The 27,485-nt window shown below is 38.5% G+C and overlaps 1 protein-coding gene across 22 annotated transcripts in view; it reads right to left on the minus strand.

Moving 5' to 3' along the window:
• The window catches only part of NUMB (NUMB endocytic adaptor protein), a 96,476-nt gene that overhangs the window by 36,169 nt on the left and 32,822 nt on the right, over nt 1-27,485 (minus strand). For 13 of the 22 annotated variants that reach the window (XM_075754357.1, XM_075754355.1, XM_075754341.1 and 10 more), the window contains exon 2: nt 625-768. In XM_075754357.1, the coding sequence (XP_075610472.1) occupies nt 625-750 (126 nt within the window). In that variant the 5' untranslated portion in view covers nt 751-768. Of the gene's footprint in view, nt 1-244; nt 373-624; nt 769-10,279; nt 10,337-10,766; nt 10,787-11,589; nt 11,668-12,435; nt 12,523-20,031; nt 20,184-27,485 lie in introns of those variants that run through there. The other 9 variants (XM_075754336.1, XM_075754344.1, XM_075754351.1 and 6 more) reach the window with 7 other exon arrangements.

Genomic DNA, 27,485 nt, shown 5'->3' on the forward strand with positions numbered 1-27,485 from the left:
AAATACCTATTTATAATACTCTGATATCTGGAATGAGTTCTCAGAATTCAAAAAGGTGATTTCAGTTTCACATGCATTAATAGTCTGTAACATACACACACAATCGTAGCACAGAAGACACTCTCAGAAGTTAGCAATTGCTTATAACCTCAAGCACTGGAAGGAAAGCCAGGTGTTAGTTTGCAACGTTTTCAATTATCAAAAGGGAGGAAGGATTCCTTTCCAAGCACAACTCACTGCTTACCTTACAAGTCAAACTGTAACTGTAACTCCACTTTTAACAGAGAACCAAGTACCTTTCCATGCAATCCAAGAAGTCTATCATTTCTGCTCTTCCAGAAAAACGAAGACAAATATTGTATTACTCCTCTGCCTAGCTACATGATTTATTTCAACTAGATAATAATGTAGGATATCTCAGACAGTGATTTTTCCAAGGCATTTGTTACATGAGTCATCTGGCTTTAAACAAAAAGCCACATCCTTTGCAATGAGAGCTGACTGTAAAATAGGTCAGTGTGTAATGAAGCATGCCGCTGGCTTATGCTTGCCAAAAAAACCCCAAATAATAATTCATGGCAAGAGTACTTCACGGATATCCAAAAGAAAAGCAGAAGCTCTTACCTTAACAGGAAAGCTACACTTGCCAGTACGAACGCCTTCTTCATCAGTCTGCCACTGATGAGGCCTACTGGCCTCTGGGACATAGACATCTTTCTTTCTCCTAAAGCTTTGCCGTAATTTATTCATTTCTCAGATTTTCACGTCCTAGAAGAAGAAAAAAAGAATACTGCAAATAGGCACCAAAACACACATTTAGTCACTTTGGGTCAACCACTATCGTGACAAATGTGCCTGTGAAATATCGGAGCTTCTGCAAATACGAATGAAGGTACCTGTGAAAGGAAAAATATTTTGGACATAGATTCAGAGAAAGATAGATGTTCACTTCAAAGTGGAAAACACAAATCCACATTACTTTTTTTATTATCTTTCCACAGCAACTGAAGCATTAGACCAAGGAATAACTATTACTCTGAGCATAAGGTTACCTCAAATAGCTGACACAGAAGCTCTGAAGAGTGATGCGCATAAAATCCTGCCTCCCTGAATTTAAACACCTACCTAGAGCAACCAAGCAGGACGCCAGTAGCACAAGCTTCCAAGGCACCTGTGCAAGGCAAGGATTCATAGCTCTAAGACTGCTCCTAAAATTAAGTGCTTGTGCTGTTTAAGTACAAGTGATAGGTTCATGCTTTTACTGAGGGCCACAGCCCAGCCCTTGCTTAGTCTACTGGTAAAAGTTCTTATGTTTAAATGAGAAACGCACTGAATTGACTTCCATATTGTGGGTAAATCTCAAAACAACTACATAGTCTTATCTCTTCAAAGGGGGAAGATAGTTCTGTAATTACATTTCCAAAGCCTAGAATTAGATGCTTTCTATACACTGTCCTCTCACGTATCAGTTTCTATATACAAGACAATCTATACTTTAGACATGCTCACCTTTACTAGATGCAAAGTACAGTTAGCCAAGAAGCTATCAGAGAAAGCACTACTAATAAAAAGACTCAATATTCAGCTACAGAAATAAAACCATATGGGATACAATGTGGGGAATATAGAAAACATGTCGAAAGGCTTCTTGAGATATTGTTCTTCCTTCCTGGGGAAAAAAAAAGAAAAAAAAAGCCTTCTTACAACCACAACATCTCCTTTTGACAGAAAAAACGATGCTGCAGAAGGCGACAAAATTTATCTGGATTATATAAGCTTATTTCCCATTAGATTAACTAAGATACAAAATATAGATGTTTATGGATGTCAATAGGTGGCCTCTGAATAAAAGCAGCTTTAAAAGCAGTTTGAACACAATTTTAAATCCTGAAAAGAACTAGTATTTTCCAGTTAACACTGACACAGGTGAGGAAAATCAACACATTCATGTTTGTGGTATCTGACATTTAAGAAGTTTAAATTCAAAATGCAACAATTTCAAAGCTGAACAGAAGTCAGAAATTAAAAGCATTACAGAAAATCACTGCCCACCACTAGCAATTCTCATCAGCCAAATTAAAAATATTAGATTTTTTAATATCTCATGACACAATTTAGCCTTTCCAAGTAACAAAAAGGTGTGAGTTTTGTCCCAAACCCTCCTTCAGTAACTGTTACTTTCCTCCTCAAGCTGTAAGTCATTAGCCAAGTCAGTTCCCACTGTATCTTACAGGCATGGCATTGGCTTATTTCTCTGGAATCTTCCACCTTTCCATAATCTATTAAAAGCAATATTATAAAATAAGTCCTAATTTAAAGATATACTCATGGATAGAGAAAACACCACTCTATCACTAGAGCTAGGAAATTTAAGTGTGGTGATGTTAATACTGAAGTGCAAAGAAGCATTCTACTCAGGTGCACAAGTTCAGTGACAAATGAATGCAATACCACCTGGTCTTGTAGCATTGGGGGACACTCTTTTAGCATAAGGGATAATTCCTGAAGTATTTCTAGATTAGCAAACAACCAGACCAAATTCCACTTTTGCAGCAAACACTTGTGCTCCAAGCTGCTTGATGAGTATTAGAAAGCAGGAAGGTGTGGCACTCGAAGCAATCCAAATCTCTCTTGCAAATTAAGTGAAGGGTTGAGATGTATGGCAAAGGCTAGAATAGCCACGAGCTCTAACAAACAGTATATGAGCAGGGACAGGAAGTTGCTCAGGGATTCTGAACTGCAATTACCTAGTTATAAAGCAGTGTTAGCGTCATTCCTTCATAGCTGCAAAATGCCTGACATAACTAGTAACATAAAATATTTTCTTGAATTTGCTTGGTAGGATTTAGAGATTAGAACACGTGTGCAAAATAAAAAAACATGCACATTTCTTACCACTAAAAAGCTTAGCAGCTCTTTACAAAGAGTTTCTTTATTTACAAGCTAAAAGCCATTTAAAAAATTTTGAATACGCAAAGGCAATTCTGGAAGTTTTAAGAGGAGGTGCAATGCTTCTCTTCTCCATTAAGGCTTAGAGATGCGTTAGAGCAGTATTAGTTGCGTATTTTGCTTTACAAACTGCAGACTGAGGAGTCTATGCATCACTGAGTCTAAAGGAACCAGAATGTCAAGGGGGACCATTCAATCACCTTGGGCAGGTGACATATACTGCAGCAAACTGGCACCTCAGCGCACAAATACAGACACCCACTCTTGTCCCAGCTGAAGACTGGCAGTGCCACAGCACAAGTAAAACCATTGCTCCTGCGGCTTTGGTGTGAAGCTCAGGAGTCTGGTCAGTATGTAGCCTAAAGCCCAGCTGCCCAACCCTATGCTCGGGTGACTGAGAAACAAGCATAGATACTCCGTTCTGCCAAAAAGGGCAAGAGACACTTAAACTGATACAAACAGATGCAGTAAGGCTCACCTACCAGTATTCTGAGTACGACTGATTAAAAAACACTTTGTAGAAATTTCACACCTACAGACATGTAAAAACAACATGTGGAAAACTTTTCAAGGTAACTCTGAATCTCAAAAGCTTCAGTAAATAACAAAACAAGAACTAAGAACAGCACACAGCCACTGTACTGCTTGTGAAAATTGCACTGCCTTATCATAACATTTGCTTATGCGAGCATTTCCCTGGACTTCTCCCAGGAAGCTTTGCTTTTGCCCATAAGACTAGTACCTTACCGGAGATTTATTCCAACCAGGAATCTCAATCCACAGGGGAGGATGAGAACAAGAGTTCCTCAACTACACTTCTACGAGAAGCTGAAGTGACATTTTACCCAAAAGTATTTCCTTTTCACTGAAAACCAGGCCCCTGTTGAGCATGGCCATCATATATGAAACACTATGTAAAGCTTCAGTATGAATACTTTTTTTTTTAATCTTGCTGAAATGGATCCTTCAAGTAATGTGGTTTAGAATGCATGTTGGTTCCTGAAACTCATGCTCTGGATCCATACCTTGTTTATCTGCCATTTCTGTTCTAACTTAAGATCTAGAACCAAAAATACAGTGTGTGTTTATATGTTTCTGAACTCACAGTAAGTAGGTAATGATCAAGTCAATAGCACAAATGTATGATTTATATTTGACCTTTTCTACACCTAAGCAGCAGGTGTTTGCTGTACTGGATACAATTCCTTGTCTATTCAATAGGTTCTACTGAAGTAACTCCAGTGTGAAAACCTTTGATTTGTGATTGATTTACCAACAAAATATGCTTATTTTACTTATAAAAGTTATTTTCTTTTAATTTTGAAAATGCATTTATTTTTGTGAGATCTGACATATTTGAATTCAAGCTTTGGTTCTTAGATTTGGGTGATTAAAGAAAATCTTTTTCCACTGTTTCAGCCCTTTTAATATTTTTCTTTAGTATCTAATTTCTTTTTGACATTCAACATGTATTTTTAAAAATACCTTTTAAACCCAAGAAGTTCATGTTTGAAAACTATTTAGTTGTCTGAGATTTAGCTGCCCTAAATGTAAATGATTCACTTGGAAATGGCATGGCTTGGTTAGTTAAAATTCTCCACATGCGGGCAGATGAGCTGCAAAGCAGAACTGCTTGAACTGCTTTCCACAAGGCACAGCTAGTGTTTCTTTAGAAGACTTTTGTTTATTTTCAGTTATTACGGGTAGTATAATTCAACTTGCTTTTGCATCACATAGAGCGTTTAGGAAACCTGCTTTTCACTAGCGGCTAACAGTCATTGCAGAGTATTTTTAGAGCGAGGCTGTAACACAAGGGAATTACTGCTTTATATCTCTGCACTTAAACCTTTTAGCATATTGTACAGGACCCTAGTCAGAGTTTGCAGTCACTACTGAGCCTGATGAATTGACATTTGCTTTAGAATAGATATTGATAGAGAAAACCTATACCTTTTATTTGCTGAATTTCACAGGCTTGGGAAAGGCAAGTGATTTCTCTTACGACTGCTAGAAAGAACACAGCCTATCTTTAAAGAATAACTTCTGCCTTGCAATGATCAAACTTGTATTTTTCTGACAGTTTAAGAGTCTGAATGTGGTTGCTGTGCCAGTAATTCTGTTACATACTGTTGTGGAATACTGTATTTAATTGCTGCAGCCTAGGGATATTTATGTTAGAAGAAACTGGTGTGGTTTATGAAATTCTAAGCTTTAGGATAGGCCTTCTGGTAGCTGAATGTTTTAGCCACACAATTGTTTACTGTATATTGGAGGTACAGCTCACGATTTCATTTCCTGATATTTCATAAGCTATCCGCAATTTTTGTTTAACTCTGGGTTTTGCCAGTAAGATGTTGCTGTCAACATTTATTCCCCTTTTTCCACCCTCATCCACAGTGCAAACAGAATTGTCAAGTGCTCTGGAAACAGCTGTGGAGTGCTCACATGATCAGCTGCCTTAGCTCAGGTATGAGACAGCAAGAAATCTCATGGATTTGAGAGGACCATTAGTACCTCACATCTTATGATGACAGTGCATCACAACTTCTAAGAACGCTGTCAGAGAAATTTATATTATCGTTACAGCTCTGACCTCTTTGATCTTATACAAAGAGTTTAAGGTTGCCATTTCTGATGTATTTTCAAAGTGAGAGCTAAATATTACTTTCACTGCTGGAAGGTGAGATGTCTAGAGCCGATATGCTTGTTTCAGTCATCTTTTTATTACGTATCCAACACTGTATTTTTCATAAATCAAGGAAAATCCCCTTGATTTGAACTCTAATAATAACAAAAAAAATGTACTTACTGACTCAACAAATGAACACATGCTTCACCTTTATGTGTATTTTAATGTCTTAGAATGCTTACTTGTAGTATTGTGTTATTAGATCTTAATTGGGTAACGAAAGGGTAAATGGGTTGGAAGCCATGTGGTGAATAATGTGGTTAGTCATACCGTATTGCGTAAGCAGGACTGTTAAGGTTTTAGTGAGAATGCTCATATGGTTACATGCCTTCATTTGCTTCAGTGTGACAGTGCTGGATTTAATTAGATTTTATGGGATCTAAACTTACAAAAAGGCTCAAAGTTCTGTATTCAAAATCTGACACGTGGGGTGACCTTTTCTTCCTTAGAAGATAAGGGTACTCTGTGTTCTTGTGCTGGTGAATAATTGCAGAGAAGCTGTTGCAGGGCAATTGCAAGTTTTGGCTAACCTTTACAGTAGGCTTGGAGAGCTAGGGCATTACATGTTTTTGTACTGTGTAAGTGGGAGAGGAGACCATTTGTTTAGCAGCAATGCTTAATAAGGATTTTTCAGAGAAGTAAAACTCCATTCTGGCAGGTTCATAACAGACAGGGACAGACTATTTACTTTGGCAGCAATCCACTTGCTTTCCTAGCTTGCCTCTTTCTTCTAAATGAAACCTTCCTACCTTGCCATCTTAAATTTAGAGATTCAAACTGTGCATTAGAAAGCAAAACAGATCTAAATGTTTTGAACTACTTCTTTATATTTTTGCTTGTAGTGCAGCTAAGCCTGCCAAAACTAAAACTCATCCCAAGAAAATGGCTTGAAACAAGCATATTTCCTCGCTGATGTCCTAATGTCCCAGTTATAGCCAAGATTTACAATAAGATTGGAGTGTCAGCAGTGAACCGAGTTTTATAGGAAAAAGCAATGTGGAATACTCTTCTGAAACATGGAAGTGTGGGCTGCTAGCATTTCCTGGTGTGGGCCTTTGTGGATTTCATAATAAAATTCAAGTTTTGATAATGCTAAAAAGACAGCTGTTAGACATGAGTCTTTGGAAAGGTATGACCAGGTTGTACTTGCACAAGAACTCAAAGCCACAGAGTTTTCTGAGGATACAGATCTTCGCAGCAGTGTCAAGGAATGTTTCTGGAGTGGTTCTTTTTTTCAATGAGATTAAGATAATTTGCATATCCTCTTAGGTCTGAAGTATCAGGTAACTTTGGCAGGAAAACACACCCTTATTGAGAAAGTTTTGATGTCAGGAAATGCCTGGTATTTCTTAAGCAAAAAAACATATTTGAGATGGATGAACCTGCTGCACTGGGTTTGGGGTTCTATTTGGCTTGGTCCTTTTTTTATTAGCAGTATTAGGAGCTGATAGTTGTGCAGCTGCTCCTACTGCACCTGTGTCTGGCCAGCAGGCAATGAGGTATGAATTAGACCCTTTTCAAAATTAAATTACTTAGTCTAATTGTTAATTTTAATTGAATTAGTTGTATGTGGATGCTTATAAATTTTAGCATGATCCCTATAACACATTGTTCTTAAACCTAGATTACTCTGCTGTTTGAAATGCGTACTTTAGGAATTTTATTGATGTGTCAATTTGGTCTACTCCTGATGGTTCACACTTGCAGGAGTTCTTGTGCTACAAAGCAGGAGGATGGCACTGGGGGTGTTCCTTCCCACGCCCTAGCTACTCTGTATTTGTGCACGCTGCGCAGAGTACTTTGCCCTTATATGACCCATGACTTTGTTTTTTCTAAATTGGTAAAGTAAATAGGAAACAGTATTCAATTCTGAAAGAAGACAGAAAGTAATCCCAAACCCACTGGTTTTAAAAAACTGGCTGAAGACTTAAAATCAGTTTTTATCCTTTTTCATGGCAAACAAAAATGATACCACATAAATGAATGCAGATTAAATAACCTTTGTGAAGGCTAGAGTTCAGAAGAAAGATAAAAATGGGCTTGTGCTGGTTTTTTGTCCTCAGTGTTGAAACTGTAAGTGGTTGCTTAGAAGTATGAAACATGTAGTACCCCTAGCCTAAAATCTAACCACTTAAATTTGTGAACACAGTTCAGGTACCAATACTGTCCTTCCGCCTTGCAGATTCTGTAATTTGGATCACCTCATAGCAGCAACTGCTATGCAAGAAACATTTATGCAAAATGTAAATCACCTGCTTATCTGAAGGTATGGGTACATGTGTAAAGTCCTGCAAGGCAAGCTAAGATCCAGATTTGCATCAGCAGCAGCTCCCACCTGATCTAACTTCAGTTCATGTGAAAGCTTACCCATCTCCCACTGAAGGATAAATTGCTGGCTTGTGCTCACTGAAGGGTAAAAGTGAACACATTCTTACAGCAGAGCAGCTAACAAGACATGAATTAACATGCTAGTTTGTCTTGCAGTAATTTGTTCTGGAGCCATAACCTGATGATGCATAAAGCAAAGAAGCCAAGAGTGCTTCAACATGCACTTCCCTCTGTGACAGCATTGTTTCTGTCTCTGCTGCCCCTGAGTTGTCACTGAACTGATACAGGTTAAAATGATACCTTTTCAGGTGGTCAGAAGAATAATGGTGCCAAAGGTGTCCTTAAATTAGCTTTGGAGCTGTGCTTTCAAAATATCCAAAATATATCAATTTGCATAAAAATAAATGGCAACATTACCTTATAAACCCACTACATGAATAAATTTTGTCTTTTTCATGTCTTTTGTAGATGCTCGTTTTGTGGTTTGGGAACTGGTCTAATGTTTAGTCTAATGTTGTAATCGCTTGGATTGCAAAAGTGGTGGAGGTTTTCTTGTTTGTTTTTTTGCACCCCCCGCCCCCCAACAGGCACAGCCATTCTGATGTTGAGCTGTCTGTAGTTAGCTTGCTGGTAGAGATAACCTTGAAATATAACAGAACTCAAAGTGGCTCTGTTTCCTCTTCTCTTCAACAGATCTCTCTGCTTTTAGCCTTTGTTACCTTTGTCTTCACCTCAGAAACAAAATTTACTGGTAAGGAGACTTACAAAAATTATAGTATCACAAGAGTTAGAAAATGAACAGAGAATGATGATTTTCCAATTCTTATGTTGTAGAAATCGCAGAGAAACAATGGAATTCTCTAGCAGCCCAGGTTTCAAAATAAAAAGAGTATTTCTCTCATGATACAGAATTAACTTGCACAATTCCTTGCCCTGGGGTGTTTTACAAACTAAAAACAGAAAAGGATTAAAAAACCCAGAGAGTTTAAATATTTGTTCAAAACTTCCAAAAGCTATTAGAAACTATAGTGCGGGTGCAGCCTCCCATTCAGAAAGTCACCCAGTCCAATCTGACCAGCTGGGAAGGTTTATTTCATGTCTACTGTAGCCTTCTAATCTTCCTAGGGATCCAACGCTGACAGTATCAGAATTACTGTGCTCCAGAGCCCTTGTTGCGAACCAGCACAACCCACAAGCTGGTTTCCCTTCACCACCCATTCAACTGGCCAAACCCCTGCGTTACAGCTGTCACAGCACCACGGCAGAGTTGTTAGCACCCAGCTACACCAGGACCAGCAAGAGCCTGCTCGCCACACATGGCAAGGATCTCCCCTCCCTTTCCCAAACCCACTGAGGCAGAAGTTTCTGTAGCTCAAGACATTTAAATGAAGACCAGCACAATAATTTGTGTATTCCAGATAGCTGACAAAATTTGAATTATTGTGGCAACAAGCCATGTGTGCACTAGTCAATCTCAATTAGAAAATGAAAGTTAAACTGCCATGAAGTATATGTGAGGAAAAATTAGCTCATATATTCATTCACAGGATGACAGATGACTCCTTGTTACACCATTACTGTAGTGGGCCCAAGCACTTCTGTCAGTCACTGCTTCGCAGCTGTTATGTAGCAGTTCAAGACACTTTACTCTCTCCCATCCTTCAAGAGTTAGATAAATATAATTAAGGTCCTTTTATCTGTGCATTTTCTTTAGCTTGTTCACACTAAGTCACTTTTGACTGCAGCCAACGCAGAGGAGAAGGGTGTCACAAAAGGCATTTTTAATATTAATTTATAATTCAAAGTGGAATTGTGAAGGCTTTGCATCAAGCTTTTGTGAAAATGGCAGGTTTTGATAATAAAAATGAGCCTTGAGAAAAAGGTATAACAACTTTTTCTGGCTGTCAGAAAATCATTTGATCATCCCTCAATAAGCCTAGCAACACAAAAAAGTTGACTTTCATATAAAATACGGGCAGAATCTTCTTAGAGAACTCACTCGATTGTTCAGCATAGCAACTGTGGTTGACTTTAAGAACATAAATTTTTCTCCACAGACATATTCTTATTATATTAGGAATTAATGTTAACATTTGTACACCTGTCCAGTACCAGTTTTGACTTGTTCCATAACCCTCTTCTCATAATAGCTCCTTGCAAAACATTACCAGGAACAGGATTACTTCCCAAATCTGTTTGCTTTACACAAATATAATCAAATCAGAAGCTAGCTTAAAGTCAGAGATACAAGCTATCAATTCTTTTGAGCACACAGGATGCAATGTTTTCTGAATTCCCCCATCAGATAAATACCTTTAAAAGTCTTCTGCATCTTCTCTAGAGTCTAATACAAGTCACACGTTTCATCATCTACAGAAGAAATCACAAGATGTTCAAGGAATCTGTCACCATAGTCCCTACGAGAGGTGTCTCTAAACAGGGGACTAACAATTCCAGCTTTCTGGTACAACGTTGTATATACACAAAACTAGCATTCCTTATGATTACACAACATGTAAAACCTCAATTCATGTCTAATGTTTCCCGTGTCTGCTTATTGCAAAGCCTTAAGAAGATCCAAGCACACTCTTCAGTGGCACACTTACTCAGTAATTTTGAAAATTATATGTAGCTACATAACTAAAGAGATAATTTTTAAAAGTACTTAACTTCATAAAATTCTGATCTACATAATTTGTGGCAAAAAACCTGCCCAACCCCAAGCGTCATAGAATCTGTTACCAGAACATAATGTTCATACAACAGTAGCAAGAATATGACGACTTGATGACTGACTTACGGTTTTTCCTCAGGTTCTACTGTAGTACTTTTCTTAAAAATCCTTCTCTTGAAACTATAACCTTGACTCCATGAATACATAAATACCACCAAACTTTGGATTTTGGGTGCGGATTTTTCTGATCCAAAAAAATTAAGGGATAAAAAGACAAATCAGTCAGACTGCATTTAATGTTTGGGGGTTTTTTGGAAGAATTCCAAGTCAAGTTTTTCAGATCAGCTCTTATAAACAGATGCATACTTCCCTGCCTACTCCCTCTTCCTATTGCTCGGCTAATAGGATAGTAATGTTTGTCTTTATGGAGGCAGTAGACAGGAATTTAACTGCGATTGCTATGAAATCTCACAGGCACTATTTTTTTTTTTTTTAAATACTGATAGTAATCTCTCAGTCATTTCCTTTCACAGAAGTTACCAGGTTTCATCATGATTACTAAATAAGTAACACATTATTGCTGATCAGCAATAATATATTATGAATTTACAATTACATGCTCAGTGAGAATTATCACATACAGCTTGAGATGTCTATAAATCCAGGGGTCCACATCCAAACTGGTTAACCAAACTCGTTAAACTCCCATTAAACTCAGTGGAGAGAAAAAAACCAGTTCAGTTATACAAACCTACTTTTAAGTATACTTTAAATGAAAATATATTTCTTTAAATAACTCACACATCCAAACAGGTGTTTTCCACCCTTCTCACCTAATATCAAATTAATAATTACAGAATTCCTCCATGATAATGAAGACTTTTAATTAAAACATTAATCAAGAAATGGAAGCAATATGTTCAATTCTCTAACAATCTGGTCAAAATACTTGGTCTTTCCAGCACCACAATGAGATCTTAATTCCATCCTGTAGACCTTTAAGCCAGTTAGTCCAATATAACATCCTCTAGTACAAGGGGGGAAAAAAATTAAAAATCTCATTTTATTACCTGAGACACTGTTCCAAACCAGTAAAACTGCTTTACCTACTAACTGCACTGCAAGCACTCACATCAGCATTTCAGCTTCTAGTCAAAATTAAATCTATGGTAATTTAGCACGCAAGCTGAGTCTTTGGCTTAGAATATAATGGATTCAGCGTTACTGTACCACCTCCCTGGTCATAAAATATTGGGATCTTAATTCAACTGTTTTCTGTTAGCTTTCCCTTCCCCATCTAATTCCAATTGTTAGCATACAGGTTTAATTATCTCTTTCAAGATCAGCATAGACTTTCTGCTACAATACAGACAAGTATTACGAACAAACATTCAGTAAAAGCCAGAACAAGCCTTTGCATGTATGTTTTCCTTACAAGCTCTACTTGCATCTCAAAACGGATTTTAAGAAAAGGCCACAATGTGCATCCTAATACCAACAATTCAAAATAACCTTCATGTAATAACAACCAACCTGCACTGAAATGGTCTGTAGAATCGAGAAATTAAGATCAAAAGTGCTCCCATACTCTTAGTGCAGCAAGACACAGAACACTTAACAGTGAGACAAGTTTAACCAACAGCACTTCCAACACATGATCAATCATACATTCAAAAGACAAAGTTAATAGGCATCTCAAAATGCTAGTGCTGCCTTTCAAGGTCCCAGTGTATCTATACAAGGAGCTAAGACTATCACCTTCTTCCACGAGTACAGAAATCCCATAAATATTCACATTCACAAAAGTCCTGGTTTGCCATTACTCATGAACAGTTCTCCCACGTAAGAGATTCCAAACTACTGTGTTTATTTTAGTCCTCATCTGCAAATAAATGGTCCATTTAAGAAAAACAGCAAAAGAGCATGAAAAAGTGCCTTTTATTTCAGGAAAAGCTTCAAATGAAAGGATAATTACAAGCAATATCTGATGAATTAAGTCAGAAATACCTCAAACCATCAGTAAAGCAGATTTTGTCAGCTAGGGCCAGGTAAGAGCTATAGAAATATCACATATTGTACTGCAATTGAGCACCTATTAACTTTATTTAAAATAAGCTGCCAGCTGAGACATGGACAAAAAGACAAAGACGTTCATTATTTGAACACATTGAGCTCTTGACTTTCTTGTTACTGTTGTTCAAATCCAGGAAGTCCAATATTAACATCACACTGAACTACAGAGGTAAGTACAGAGAGAATACAGATCCCGAAAGCTGTCCTCATGTTAGTTAAGTTACTGGTATAGACATTACCTCCCTCACTCCTGCCACGATCTTAAGTAAAATAGGATCCCTTTTATCATACATGGGATCACATTTCCATCACTTTCAGATGGTTAAACGTATCCCACAGCTATGTGGTAGGTCGTGTTCTCTCAGAGGGAGATCAGGCTGCCCATCAGTCAGTACCAGAGTACAGGCAGGGCTGCCAAGAACGGTGGCAATTCAGCAGCTCCACAGGTGCCAGCAGTCCTCATGAGCGCACCAGTGACTGAATGACCTCAGTCAGGCTGGAACTGTGAAATCCACAGATGTCTCTTACCTTTCTCAATCAACTGTTGTCCATTACAGTACAGCAGCTAGAGCGATCTACTGCAGTGCACAGAATTTGGTGGCAGAGAGTGCCAAAAAGTGCATTGCCCAGAAGTAACACATGTTGGAAAACCACGTGGCTGCAGTAGCCTCTTGAATAATACACTAGTTGTCATATTCTCAACTTTACACTGCTTGGCAAAGGAACAAGAAAAGTCAAACAGGAAACAACCAGGAAAATTGTCTTCATTCTCATTGGGCCTCATGTTCATCACAGCAATACATGAAGCTTCAAGCCCGGCGCAGACAGAAATATCACCCGACGACCCTGAAATCCTGCACCCATGCTGCACCCTGCCTTTCCACATCTGCAGCACAGCACGCTGCTACCAGTCACTCCTCAAAACCAGACACAGCACAGAGCAAGTGGCAGATCAAAGTAACCAAGTCATCACTCGCAGGAGTTTCCTCTCAGTAACACACTCGGATTCTACCACTGCCATTTGTGCACTGCCTGCTGATGGATGACCGCAGTAGCAAGCAACAAATTTCACTCCTAGTATGAATGAGTTTGACATAGAAGCAGTATGAGCTCTATGGCCTGGACAAGTAGGAAATCGTGCTGCTGCTGCCCAGGGTGGTAAATTAAATGATGTGCCTTGTTCTGTGTACCAAGACAGCAACACATCACCCTACTTCCACAAAAGACAGCTGCTTCCTGGGGTGGCAACTGACCTTGGAAGCAGAAGACAGGATAAAGAGGAAAGCAGTCTCAATATGCCTGCAATGTAACAGCTGGCACCCAGCAGGAGGGCAGGTGTGATAGGGACTCGGTGCAAAGGATACTAGATATTATGCTGCCAGATTCACACAGTCATAAAAGTCACAACTGTTATCTTCACCAGTTACTAATCACAGGGTTCACTGATTTGAGCAGCACCTTAAACTCAATTATTCTGGCAGGTCACTGATCATAACTACTCCATTCATAGATCACCGTTCTTAACAGTACCTTCTGCCTTCCTTTTCTAAGTCCAGAAACCATTCAGAAAAAAAATAGTCTATTCCTTACAGAATGTGGAGTTGTCCCTGCCAATAGGCAGCATATGGCACATTGATAATATGGATACCACCATTTAGAATATCATTAAAATTATGTGGGAGGTAAAACCACCTTCCTTCACAGGGACTCAATTATACATTCCTCAATTATTCAACAATTCCTCTATGTACATTAAACTTCACCTTATTTACTACATTCACAGGAATGGAACTTAGGAGCAGGGGGTGCAAACAGCAAGTCAGTGTCATAGATACTGAACTGAGATAGAAAGACAGCTTATTGCACTCTAGGAAAATCAGATCCCCTAAGAATCTGGCATAAACCCTTCTTGCTGGCAAGTTCCACAAGAGTGGATCTTGACCACAAACCCTTGGGGGACCAAGCATCATCTTATGTCCCTTTCAGATTACCAAAGCCACATACATCACTTGGCCAGAAAACAGTAGCACACTTGGTAGAACTTAGAAAGTCCACTCAAACTGCACCATTGTTCCAGCAGCTTTAGCAATCTTCACCACTGGTTAACTGAAGGCAATTAGTGTCTTGCAAACATACGTCAGCAAAGGACTAACAAACCAAACATTGCCTACATCAGTATGGGTAAGGTCTGCCTACATGCATTTTCTAGCACTTGCTGGGTGCAAATACCTCATATTACTTCTTAAAGGACAGATTTCATTTCACCTGTCCATCAGGTGCTACTTATCTATATTACAGTGCCATCCTTCTACTCTGCTTATGGTTTGTTTCGTATCCTCGCAGCTCAAACTTCACCTCCTGAGATGACCTGCACTGCAACATCTTACCTGCAGCTTTCTGGAGCTGCACACATCGCACCAAACAGCTACCACTATTAAAGGCAGTGGTCTCCTCCAGTGGTATTATTTTCTGGAAAAGGAAAGGGTTCTTGGACAAGAACTACAGAGCTCCTCATCTTTCTGTAAGAGGTTTCTTTCGACATTTGTAGCAGCCTAGCTTACCATTGTAGATAGAGAAGCTGAAAGCATTTCTATAAAGCAGCTTTCCCTTCTAAACACAAGCATATTACACAATTTTCCCAGCATCAATATTTGAGAAGTTGGATTCCTACTCAGAAAGAGCAGCATCACAGATCTTGTCTAAATCAGGAGGAGAAAAAGCCAAGTAGCTATTACATATGTTTCTCTGGCCAATTTAGCCTCATGACAATAAAATAATGCAAGTGTCTACAGGCATTTGAATTACATGCCTCAAAGAGTACTGCTGGAAGCCACAAACCACCTTTCCTCAAATTTCACACCAAGCATATTTAAGAGTTATGCCAAATTGATTTTTTCCAGTGGTTAGGCAAAGTTGATAAACTCAGAAATACTACCCCAGAAGATCAATCATCTATGCAATAACACGTTCTTCAGTTATTTACACTCAAGATTTTACATAAATAAGGTTTCTTCAATGAAATTTACCAAGCTGCAAAAGCAGTAACTTAAGAATTTGCAAAGGCAGCCTAGTTCAGTCACTCAATCTTTCCTGTTAAGGAGAGCTGAAGTATTTGAACAAGTTCAGAGCTCTTAATGAGTTTTACATTCTTATCCTTCCCTCACTGTCTATGAGAAAATACTCTATAAAGAAACAGGCCACATTTGCAAAACTTTTCCATCTTTCTCTATTGTGCAATACAACCACTGGAAGTTAACCTCCAGCATTGTTTATCCAGGGATTATAGAGAAACATTTCTATAAATTACACAGTGTCTGACTATACAAACCAACAGAACTTTCTTAGCCTTTCCAAGTCTTGAGTTTGAGCAATGCCCACACTATTAAGTGACAACAGTTTCCAGTACACTCATATTCACATTGCCTGTTGGGTATTCCCTGTCACAAGAAGGGGCTGCAGTTCATGAATCATGTCTGACAGCTACTGTGGGTTTTCTTTTTCCATGCTCAGTTCTCATTTTCCTTCCTGTACTTAGTCTTTCTGTGTTCAATCTTAACTCATGGCTGAGTCCTGTCTTGGTCAGTCAACTTGCATTTTAGAAGCTTCTCAAAATTAAGCATTACAGTCATGCTGACTGAAAGTAGACTTACTAGTGTTACAGAAAGAAGACTCCTTAACCCTGAACCTATAGAAGAAAGAATAGGATGAAATTCAGCATACCCAGGATTCTAAACCCCAAAGCTGAAAAAGCAACCACAACTACAGAAATTTTTATTCCCAAGACTCACAAAATTTTAAAAATTTATTGAGTTTGTGAACTACACCAGGTTTTTCTTATTGCTCACGTAACTTCTCTCACCCTCAAATCTTTAAAAAAAAAAAACAAACCTAAAGATAAAGGTGACTGTGCTGGTTTTGGCTGGGATAGAGTTAGTTTTCTTCATTGTAGCTGGTACGGGGCTGACAATAGTATTGATAATATAGATGTTTTTGTTATTTTGTTATTGTTGAGGCCTTGACACAGCATCAAGGCCTTTTCTACTCCTCACACCACCCCACCAGCGAGGATGCTGGGAGTGCACAATGAGTTGGAAGGGGACACAGCCAGGACAGCTGACCCCAACTGACCAAAGGGATATTCCGTACCACATGACGTCATGCTCAGCATATAAAGCTGGGAGAAGGAAGAAGGGGGGGCACACGTTTGGAGTGATGGCGTTTGTCTTCCCAAGTAATTGTTATGCATGATGGAGCCCTGCTTTCCTGGAGATGGCTGAACACCTGCCTGCTGATGGGAAGTAGTGAATGAATTCCTTGTTTTGTTTTGCTTGCATGCATGGCTTTTGCTTTACCTATTAAACTGTCTATCTCAACCCACGAGTGTTATCACTTTTACTCTTCTGATTCTCTCCCCCATCCCACCCCAGGAGAAGTGAGCAAGTGGCTGGGTGGTGCTTAGTTGCCAGATGAGGTTAAACCATGACAGTGACAAAATAACTTCACAGTCTGGAATGAAATGCTTTTCATAGCCTCTAACATGAACCTTTAAGCTGTGACAGGCTGCTGTAACAAAGCCAAGATAACCGAGGCTATCTTGGATTGTCCTACAACCACACCCTGGAATGCAACGCATGCCAAAACTCAACAGTTGGTCACTGACGTAGGCACAGGAGGAATCACAATGCACACTGAATCAGTTTCTCACCACTGGAAAAATACATTTAGGCAGGTTTGCTATAAATATTTAGTTCTGCAGATATAGGAGAATGGAGCCACATGCAGGAGACCCAATTACTAATTACACACTGAGTAAATTTTCAGCAATATAAAATTAAAGGAAGAAGAGGAGATTCAGGAAGTGGCCTACTTTGAGGCATACAGCCTGTGCACTCTGAACTCTCATGAAAACACAGCAACCAAGAGATAAGGCTGTGGAAGAAATCACAGGTTTGGTATACAGACAAATTCCCCTATGTATTACATACTGATGCATACAATCCTGTTACTGAATTTACCTTTTCTAGATAAAACAAGTAAAACTTGTATGAATAAATACATTAACTGGTATCAGACTGCCTTGTAACACAAGGCATAAGGATGAAGACAAAATGCATGTGTGTTTGACATACTGCCAGGCTAGGCTAAGGAGGTCCAGGTGCAAACCCAACTCTGCTGCAAGAGGCAATTCCACATTTCCTGTCTCAGAGAGGGGCTGTAAGACTTCCAGTTGCTCCGCCCCGCTCCTACCCTGCTTCTGTAGTGAAAAAAAAAAATCACAATATAGGTTACTAACTTGACAGTGCACTCAGACTGAATACATGTTTTATTAAAATGAGCTTTTATAATGCCTGATGTAGTGGTAATTTCCAGAATAATTGAGATTTATCTTAAAAAGTTTCAGTATTTCAAACAGCAGAAGTTAAAACTTGGACACCAATGCTGAGCAGGTAAGCTGATTCCATCCTTCCTAATTATCTAACAAGGCAAAAGAACTAAAAATATTTGAGTGATCTTATTACTCAGGTAAATTAACTTCACAGAACGTATTTAAAATCTGCCCATACATAAGATCATGTTCACAGATGAACTCACACATGATCTGCTCCAGTTTTTGTAGTTTAATTGGTTTTGCTCCAGGGTTTTTTTAGCTTAATTGTTTTGGCGGTGAATGCTATTCTACTAAGAATATTTTTATTTGCAAAATATTCCCTGTAGTTAAATGACCTGACTTAGAAGAATTTTTGTAAATTTTCTTACTGTTAAGGCCATCTTTAAAAAAAAAAAAAAATCTTACATTTCACAGGAGTCAGGACACCTAAAGCAAGCTTGTATTTTATTTTTTTTTTCGTAAAGGGCTAGAAGGGTGTGGATTGTGCAGGACAGGGATATTTGACATATTGATTTCCCTGATGCTGGAAAGAAGGTTAGAAATTCCTGAAATATTGGATAGTCTTGAGTTTCACAGTAGGAGGCTGTATTTTCCTGCTGGATAATAATATTACATTACACCCAAAAAGAGTTATGCTGGTGAAATTAAAATAGCTACAACATGTGAAGGTCTCAGCTCCCCTTCCCTCTGAAGGGTGTCCCTGCCCGCAGCGGGGGGGTTGGAACTAGATGATCTTTGAGGTCCCTTCCAACCCAAACCATTCTGTGATTCTATGATTCTATGAAGGGAGACTCCGGAAGGGATCGAGGGAATTGCAGTACACCAACAAGACAGAGAACTGAACACTTCTATGAAACCTAAGCATCTGAGGTTGACGCACATTACGTAAAGTCAATCCATGCTTACCACAGTGCAAAATCAGAACCAAGCCCTCTGGCTCTAATTCTCCTTCATACAATTATTTTGAGAATGAAGAAGAAAAGAGACAACGTGCTTTTTGAAGAAATAGTTACCCACAAGTTATGAGAGTAGGCAATCTGTGTCAGTATTACTATGTATTCTGTCCTAGGTCTGAGGAGGAAAAAATGAAGGAAATAAGGACTAAGAGATGAATAAAAAGAAATTACTTAATCGTTATCACTGCTATTGCTAAGTAGCATCTTATCTAGCTTTTAAGGTGACTAATTATTGACAGGCATCACAGAAGAAATAGATTTTGAGTATTAATCTGAACAATAAGCTGCTCCATAATGCTATTAATAGGTATGATGTTTAAAAGTAAATCCAAGCAAGACTCAAGTCTTCAAACTAGAGAAAGCTTCAAATTTATCTACTAAATACAATGTAGAAACCTCCAGTGTTTGTTTAATACATTTCAAAGTCTGAAACTCTTTCAACATATCAGTAACTAGGAACAAGTTTTCTGAATCTATTGTAACTGGTTAAAGATTCCCACTATGAGTACAATTTTAAATCTCACTAAATTCAAAGTTTTTGGTAGCGATGAGTTCAGAGAACCTGAAAAGCACTTCTACGCGATGTTCTCAGCTACATTAAGATGCACATTTAAAAAAAGGAATCAACTTCCTGAGGCTGCATCACAATTCATTTGCAATCTTTCATAGAATCTCTCAAATTTTAAAACTCACAAAATCTTAAAGGTAAAAAGATGTAGTATTCAGTTTTTAAGAAAATAAAAGGAAGTTCACAAGCTTAGTTCAGGGAATAAATACATTACTCAACTGGTCAAAGAAAGCAGAACTAGCCCAGGGTACATTGTCATACCTCATTCAAATCACAAGTGCTAACACGTATCTCCTTTAATAACCTGAATCCAGTCCATCAGAGATCTGAAAAGAAAAGCTTCCTATGAAACACTCACTTTTACCTACAGAATTAAGTTATTAGTTTCCATAGTACCTAACTTACCATTTGGAAGAAGTGTCTGTTGTTTTAAGACCACCACCAACTACTACCCATGCAGACTTGGCCAGTTACACACAAATAAATCCAGATAATGTATTTCTCCAAAATTCAGAACACGAAAAGGTAAACCTCTACAAGAGATAGAGCATAAGGCAAGAATGCGGCTGTGACACTGGCTATGTTGGACAGACTGCTCCAAGACACTCCCTGCAAATTCTCTTCACCGCCCACATCCCCTTGCGTTAGGTACACAGGCATGATACGCAACAGGAAGGGCCTGGACAGCCAGCATTCATTCTGGGTCAGATACACCAAAAACCTGCTGGGAAACCTAAACAAACTGGACAAGGCCTTGGGTCAAAATAAAGGCTATGTCTGAGGTACCTAACTTGGATCTGTAAGACACTGTGGTGCACACAAACCAGGGCCATCTTCAGCTGTCTGGTTTTGCACAGGTTTTGGCAGCACCCAACTCCCAAGCAAACATTTTCTAAGAGACTACTACAATCATAATACATTAGGACATCTCTATTAGCAGCAGTAGCTATATCCTGCTATAGAAACTAGCACAGCTTACCATGACTGCCATTTATTACATTCCATGAGAAGCAGCACTGCCACTGTCTACACAAAGTTAAAAATAAAATCTATTGAACTCTTTTTTTGTTCTGCAATTAACATGCTCATAAACTCCATCCTTCCAGTGGTTTTTAGCAGGCAATAACAGTCCTCTTCTTAGATACTACAACATAAGTGAGCCCTTCAATAACACCATAGCTTTTCTGCAAAGCCTGAGCAATTGCATCAGTGGGACAGGCCACTTGCTCTCTACAGCAGATGCCTAATTATCCACTGCACCTTCAAGGCACATGCAAGGCTTAGCCAGCTCCAGCTGTGCTCACTGATAACCTAAGAAAACTTGCAAAAACAACTGGCAAGGAGCAGGGTAAAGTCCAGAGTGAAACACCGTAAATCTGCTCTCGTGTATGTAAACCGCACAGCATGTTTAGTGCTATAAACTGAAGCGTTATTTGTGAATCCTGTTTTCACCTGTGGTGTCCAAGCTTGTCATATGACTGACAGAGCTACTCTATTCTTCAGCATGCACCTATAAAAATAACTGTGAAGAAAGGATCTCTAGGTGCACTAATAAGATAGTTACAAGCCTAGACAGACAGAAGTTTCAGCCTATTTTAAAGGAGCATAATACTTAATAGAAGCATAGAGGCCTACAATTACACAGTTAAGTCCCAATATACATTTTTACAAGATTACAGCTGGATAAATTCACCTGTCCTGAGAAGGAAAGAAGCCAAAAGGCAGAAGAGATATTGAGACAGTCATGAAAACACTCTCAGAAATTCTCACATCAGCCTTGAATTACAACAGTCACTGGTGGGTTTTGTAACCCCTCAATTCCCTCAACATGGTTTACCTAGACCGCAAATATCTAGACCAAGTATCTCTGGAAAAGGGGTCTGCAAATACTGACAAATACTTTTTTTTTTTTTTTTAATGTCAGAAAACAAAAAGCAATTTTTGGTTGTAACTACCAGGGTTGTTTGATATTGGTATATGCCAGCCTCTGCATTTTTGTCCAGTTTTCTTAAATAAACTTACATATTCCATCATGCCGGGTACAAGCTAAGGGTTGCACACTGGATTAAAAGCACAGGAGTAGAACTCTGTATGACTATGAACCCTGTACCAGCCATTACTGGGTTTAGAGAGATCCAGTAGTAAGATGCACGTGCCATAGAAGAGTGGGGACTAATTATCCATCTGAAAATGGATACCCAAAGAGCCTGCTTCACCAAAGAGCAGAAGAGTGCTGATTCCCAGGCAGCAGCTCTGTTACTGTACGAAGTAACATACTGCTGCCATCCACTAAGATGTGCCACCCTTTAGTCACACAACAGTATATTTAGTAAAAGTTCGCTATAATACACATACTTCTTTTACTACATTTTTTCTGTAAAATATCCCAACCCTTTTCAATTGCACGTGCAATTATTTACTAAGAGCACTTCTCTGGATTACTACTTCTCTTCTCACATTAAGGTGTTTAGCAGCCCCAAATCAGCAAAACAGTATAGCTCTATCTATTAGATATCTATAACTGAATCAAACCTAATCTTTTGTTAGAAGCTTTAAATTCAGTACCCCAATCTTATTTTAAGATAAAGCTTCAGAGTCTAATCTTAACATTGAACAATGAATTTTTGCCAACATACGCTTGTTTGGTTTTTTTTAACTAGGATAAGGATTTTACAGGTTCCAAATTCTAACTACCTAACCAGAGAAGAGGAACATCATCATGAATTTATACCCACACAAAAAAAAAAAATTGGGGAAGTGCTTTCAAATAGTGCTACATGAGGTGATAAATTACATCTGGAATGTCAGGCCCTTGAGAGAGCTCTCAATATTGAAAAAACAGCATAGAAAAAAATGCACAAGCGATACAGTAACAAGACACATTTATGATGTAGGAGATCATCAGCAATTTGGAGGTTGGGTTGGGTTGGTTTTACATAGCCAAAGCTATTACGATCATTATGCACCATCTGCTGTACACTCCACATCTAGTTTATTTGACCAGTTCAGTTTACTGGCTGGTACAAAAGGCTTTATCACATCTGCACCCTTTCCTGCAAGGAGGCGGCACATCTTTATCTAAACTGAGCTAAGCAGGATGAATGGGATTAAAAAGGAAACATTACTCAGCCTTACTGGTATTTTATCTCTCAAGATCTCTTAAGTAGTCATATAAAGTTTATCATGGCATCTGCTTAACCCTATCAAAAGACTGGTCATTCACCTTGAAAAAAGTTTTATGAGCTTCTGTGCAAATCCAACACAAGTCTAAAATGCTTTTTGTTATGGTAGGAAGGAGTACAATAAGCAAAACGAGCCCCTCCTTTAATTCTGAATAAAGGTTGTGGAGGGGGGAAGGGGAGAGAATAAAACACTGCTTTTCTCTAATATCAGTCCTTTAAATTTCTGTCAATGACATGGAAAAAGTACGTACATTCACCAAGTCAATCTGTAAACTGAAGAACATAGGTTGATGTAAACATCGTTGGGGAATAAAACCATGTACAAGACTCTTGAGGGAAAAAATGCCTCCTGAGGAGTCACAAAATCATCACGCCCATTCGGGAAGTGGAAGGGAACCTGATCAACCTGAAAAGATGCCATTTTAATCCTGAACTGAAGTATACTCTAAAATTTACCTAGACAGCAATTGTGGTTACCAAGGGGGAGCAGTAGGAAGTATTCTTTAATTTGAGAATCCAAAAGCAATTCTTACCGTTACAGAATTTAAGTCAAGTTAACTCAATGGCAACACCATCCAACCACTTCCCAAAAGCTGGGGCAGCAGAGGCAGCGAGTCCAACACAACAGGTTTATAGCACACAGAACCCACATACCACTACTTATTCTATAATTAAACACCAAAACAAGATGCTATTATGAACACAATGTCTCTGACCACGTACCACATTCAGATGGACACTGAAATATCTTTTAGATAACTGAACTCGATCTAATCTGGAGTTGGTATTTCCTGGCCAATGATGACTACCTTTCCTAAACCATCATTAAGTATCAGGAAATACCCACCCCCCCAGCATCAATTACTATTTAAACATATACTAAAGCGTTATGTTTTTAACACATTTAATCATAGCAAAATATCCTATAGGCAAATGCTAGGGGGAAAAACAAAAAACTTTCCACCAGACTTGAGGTAATCAAAGTACAAAATCAAGTCCTAATATGAATAGCAAAACGTAAATTAGGGCCAGACTTCCAGCTCACATCACTTGTAAAGTTTGACTGCAGCATAACCCTGGACTCTTACACAGTCTTATCTCACTCCCTTCATCCACACACAAAAATGCTTCCTGAATCAATCCAAATCACTACCATGTTTGGGATTACAGGTTAAAGAAGAGCTTGGACTAGTACTGTATGTACTTTGTACAATGAGGACAAAGGTCTTCAGAGAGCCCAGCACAGCTCTGCTGTGACCTTCCGTCACAGCTTCCCAGGTGGACCAACCGGTATCAATCCTCAGCAACCCACACAAAGAAGAGATATGACCGTGCCTCTGCAAACTCCGGCCTCTAGGAGAATTCATGCCTTTTTGTCTCCATTTTGCGTTCCATTAAAAAAGGCAGAGGAAAGCAAGCACTTCGGGGGGGGGGGGGGGAAGAAAAAGAAAAAACCCCCACAACCCACAGTATTAATCTAGTAAGTGAAAGGCAACATCACATTTATATTCAGGAAGGCTCAGGAGTGGACAATTGTTCTCTCCATTTCTGTACAAACCAAAATTAAAGACTCTCAGTAGGAAAGTCAAAGCTATAATCCCCTCTTCCTCATGTCCCTGAAGGTACTAACAGAAAGTTTTCATCACAGTAGCCAACACATCACTATATTGTGAATATTAAATCTAATCCAAATAGCCTACCTACCCTGCGCCTCCCACGGTTTCCTCTCCTATCCTTTTCCCCCCTTCTTTCTTTTAAAGGGAAGAGATTTGCTTTACAGCTGCCACAAGTGCACCAAAATTATGTCTAGTTTACTTAGAATTATAAAATAATGATAATCCCCGATGAAATTTCTAGGTGTTATTAATTACTGTATCATTTTTCCATTAGAATTCTACATATTCAGCTTAAGTTGGCATGTAGCTTACTGCAAGTCAGCCACTTCTTCATTAAATCCTAAATTCCTAGCAAGTATCAGTACTTAAAACTTCTACCTTGAAGCAAGTCTACAGCTTGGTATCAATAATGATTTTGTTTCAAAGGGCATTCTGGTCACACTGCCTGAATAGAGCAGCTCTCTGGTCTTTTGGTTTGTTTTTTTTTCCCTTTTAAAAACTAGTGACACTCCTTCAAATTGGGAAACCTATGTACTGAGCAGCAGTAATCTAAGTAATCTAGAAGCAGCATTCACCTAACACCAACTCACAGCCCCATAAGGACAGAAGGGTGGTGGCTCCACAGAAGATAGTGCACAAGGAGACTCCCAGCAGAAAATACAGCTTTAAAAACAAAGAAAAAAAATGCCCACCAACCCAGCCCTCTAATTCTACTATAAAGTTATTTACTAGTCATTCTATACAGATTTGAAAGATGTAAATTAAGAGTCATGATTTGGGGGGAAAAAAGGAAACAAACAAAACAAGTCCCCCTCAACATGTGTCACATGGAGTAAAACAACTTGCTAAACTCTATCTATGAAGCAAGGATAGAGTTTTATAGTGATTAGTACAAAGGTCCTCAAGAAATTGACCTTTCACAAATTACAGCTTTGCACACACTCCAGATTACAATATGGACTTTGTAAAGATTTGAGACCTTCATAGTGACATGTTTCTGAGCACACAACAATACGAGGAAGTGTTGTAGCTGATACCCCTCTTCTCTGCAGACAATCATGTATCAAAGGTGCATCATTGTTTAAAATAGCTCCAGCTCTTAAGGATGAAGATCTATTCCCTTGTCCTGCCTTGACCTCAAGGGAGGGACACACTGTCCTCCAGAACATCCTGTCAGGAAAGCAGTAACAAGCGTTCAAATTTGGAGGTTAGGATAATAAATATAGTTTTGCTAGTTACTTATTTTGGCTTCAAAAAAAAATAAATTATTGTCTAAGAACGTTGAAGCTTTTCTAACCAAGCTTTATCCAATTCTGAAATCCTGGTGAACATGTCCACTTCTGCAGCTGCGAGGAACTAGGAACAGTATATTTGTTAAGCTCTGTACGTGGTGGTTTTGTGTGAAAGCTTTTATTTGTTACATCCATTCTGTTTTGAAGTTATAAGTTTCCTGAAATTAGTTTCACAGAATATTTATTTGCTGTTTCTTCCAAAATATAGAGATTTGGAATTTACCAGAATAAAGTCCAGGTCCGTTCACTACAGAAAATGTATTCACCTGGTTAGAAAGGTGGGATGTTTTCCACATTTCATTTTTTTAGGACTACATCCCCAAACCTGCAAGGTGATGCCCATGACATAAGGAACAAGGTCAACAAGTATTTTGATCAGGTTCATTTTCCCTATTTCTTAGTAGTGTCACCAACTCCTTACCAAAGAAGCTATTAAGGTCAATAATAAATTGCAGGGCTCCTAAACGAACCGGTAATGTTCCACCAATGTCCCTCCTAAGTAAAATTACTGTTTTACTGGTTGAAAAGTCTTATCTTCTCAAGTACACGATTAACAAAAAGATTGGCCCAGACTACTTGAATGACTACTTTAAATGTGGCTTTACTGTGGTTTTATTATTAGACCTTTATATTTAGTTATCATTTCTCCCCATTTTTCTTGAAGTTTATGCAAATGGAGAACATTGAGAAAATAAGCAACATTATTTCAATTTTTTTTAGTAAAATGTCTACTGAAAAGTACAGAAAAGTTTCATTCAGTAAGATTTTAGTGCTATAAACCCTTAAAAACATTTACTGGAGTAAGACTGTTGGACAACCTTGGTCTCTAGTTCAATTACCAAGTGTTAGCAATCAGTTTGCATTTATAGATATTTGCATTTGAAATGGAGATGGGGAAGAAAAAAGCTCACAGATGAGATCTCAAACAGTTAATATTTCTTTCAGTTCAAGCTCTTAAAACATTAGGTAAAACTCATTACATCAGTTTTTAACATGAAATTAAAATAATAGCTAAGATTTTTTTGAGGGATAGAATGCCTTTTTATCAAATACCAAAAAGAATTGTGCAAGCGACACACAGCAAAACACAGAGCCGAGTCAGAGTCAAATTTGAGCTTGCATACATTAAATCCTAGTTCAAACAGTGAATCACACTTACATACTGTACTTTTCACACAATGAAAAAGCAAATCCCATAACCCAGACTGAATAAACCAGATGTCAAGATTTACAGATTCTGGTTACATTCCTTATACACTATTTTTCAGGAACTAAAAGTATTGCTAAATTCACAAATGCTATTTTAAATAGCGGTAACATATGTTAGTAGATAGAAAAGATTCATAAACATAATTTTTTAGAAAGTGCAGCTATATTATGAGCTTGCACAAGGTTGCAGAAAAAAAAAATAAAATTCACTTCTTCAAAGAGTTGTTACAAACCTGTTTTGCTTTCACTGTATTTTAGGGTCCAGCTTAAATTCCACTGAGCGAGATTGAAGTACAAAAGTTTGCTCAATCTGAAATTGAACCTCAAGAGCTAAGTTTATCAAAAAACCTTGGCTGAATTTTTGTAACCTCCCAGACTGCTTACCTGCTTGTAATGCTGTGGTTCACATATTACACTGTGCCATATTTACCCCTATTTTAAATTAGAAAACCACCTCTGTTAAAACACTTAACTGTATTGCCAGTTCAGAATCTTCAGCAAACTACGTAGCAGTCACTCCACCGCACATACTGGGGAGCTGACTGACTACCATCCCTTTA

This window comes from Balearica regulorum, chromosome 5 (assembly GCF_011004875.1).
Source record: "Balearica regulorum gibbericeps isolate bBalReg1 chromosome 5, bBalReg1.pri, whole genome shotgun sequence".
NCBI lineage: Eukaryota > Metazoa > Chordata > Aves > Gruiformes > Gruidae > Balearica > Balearica regulorum.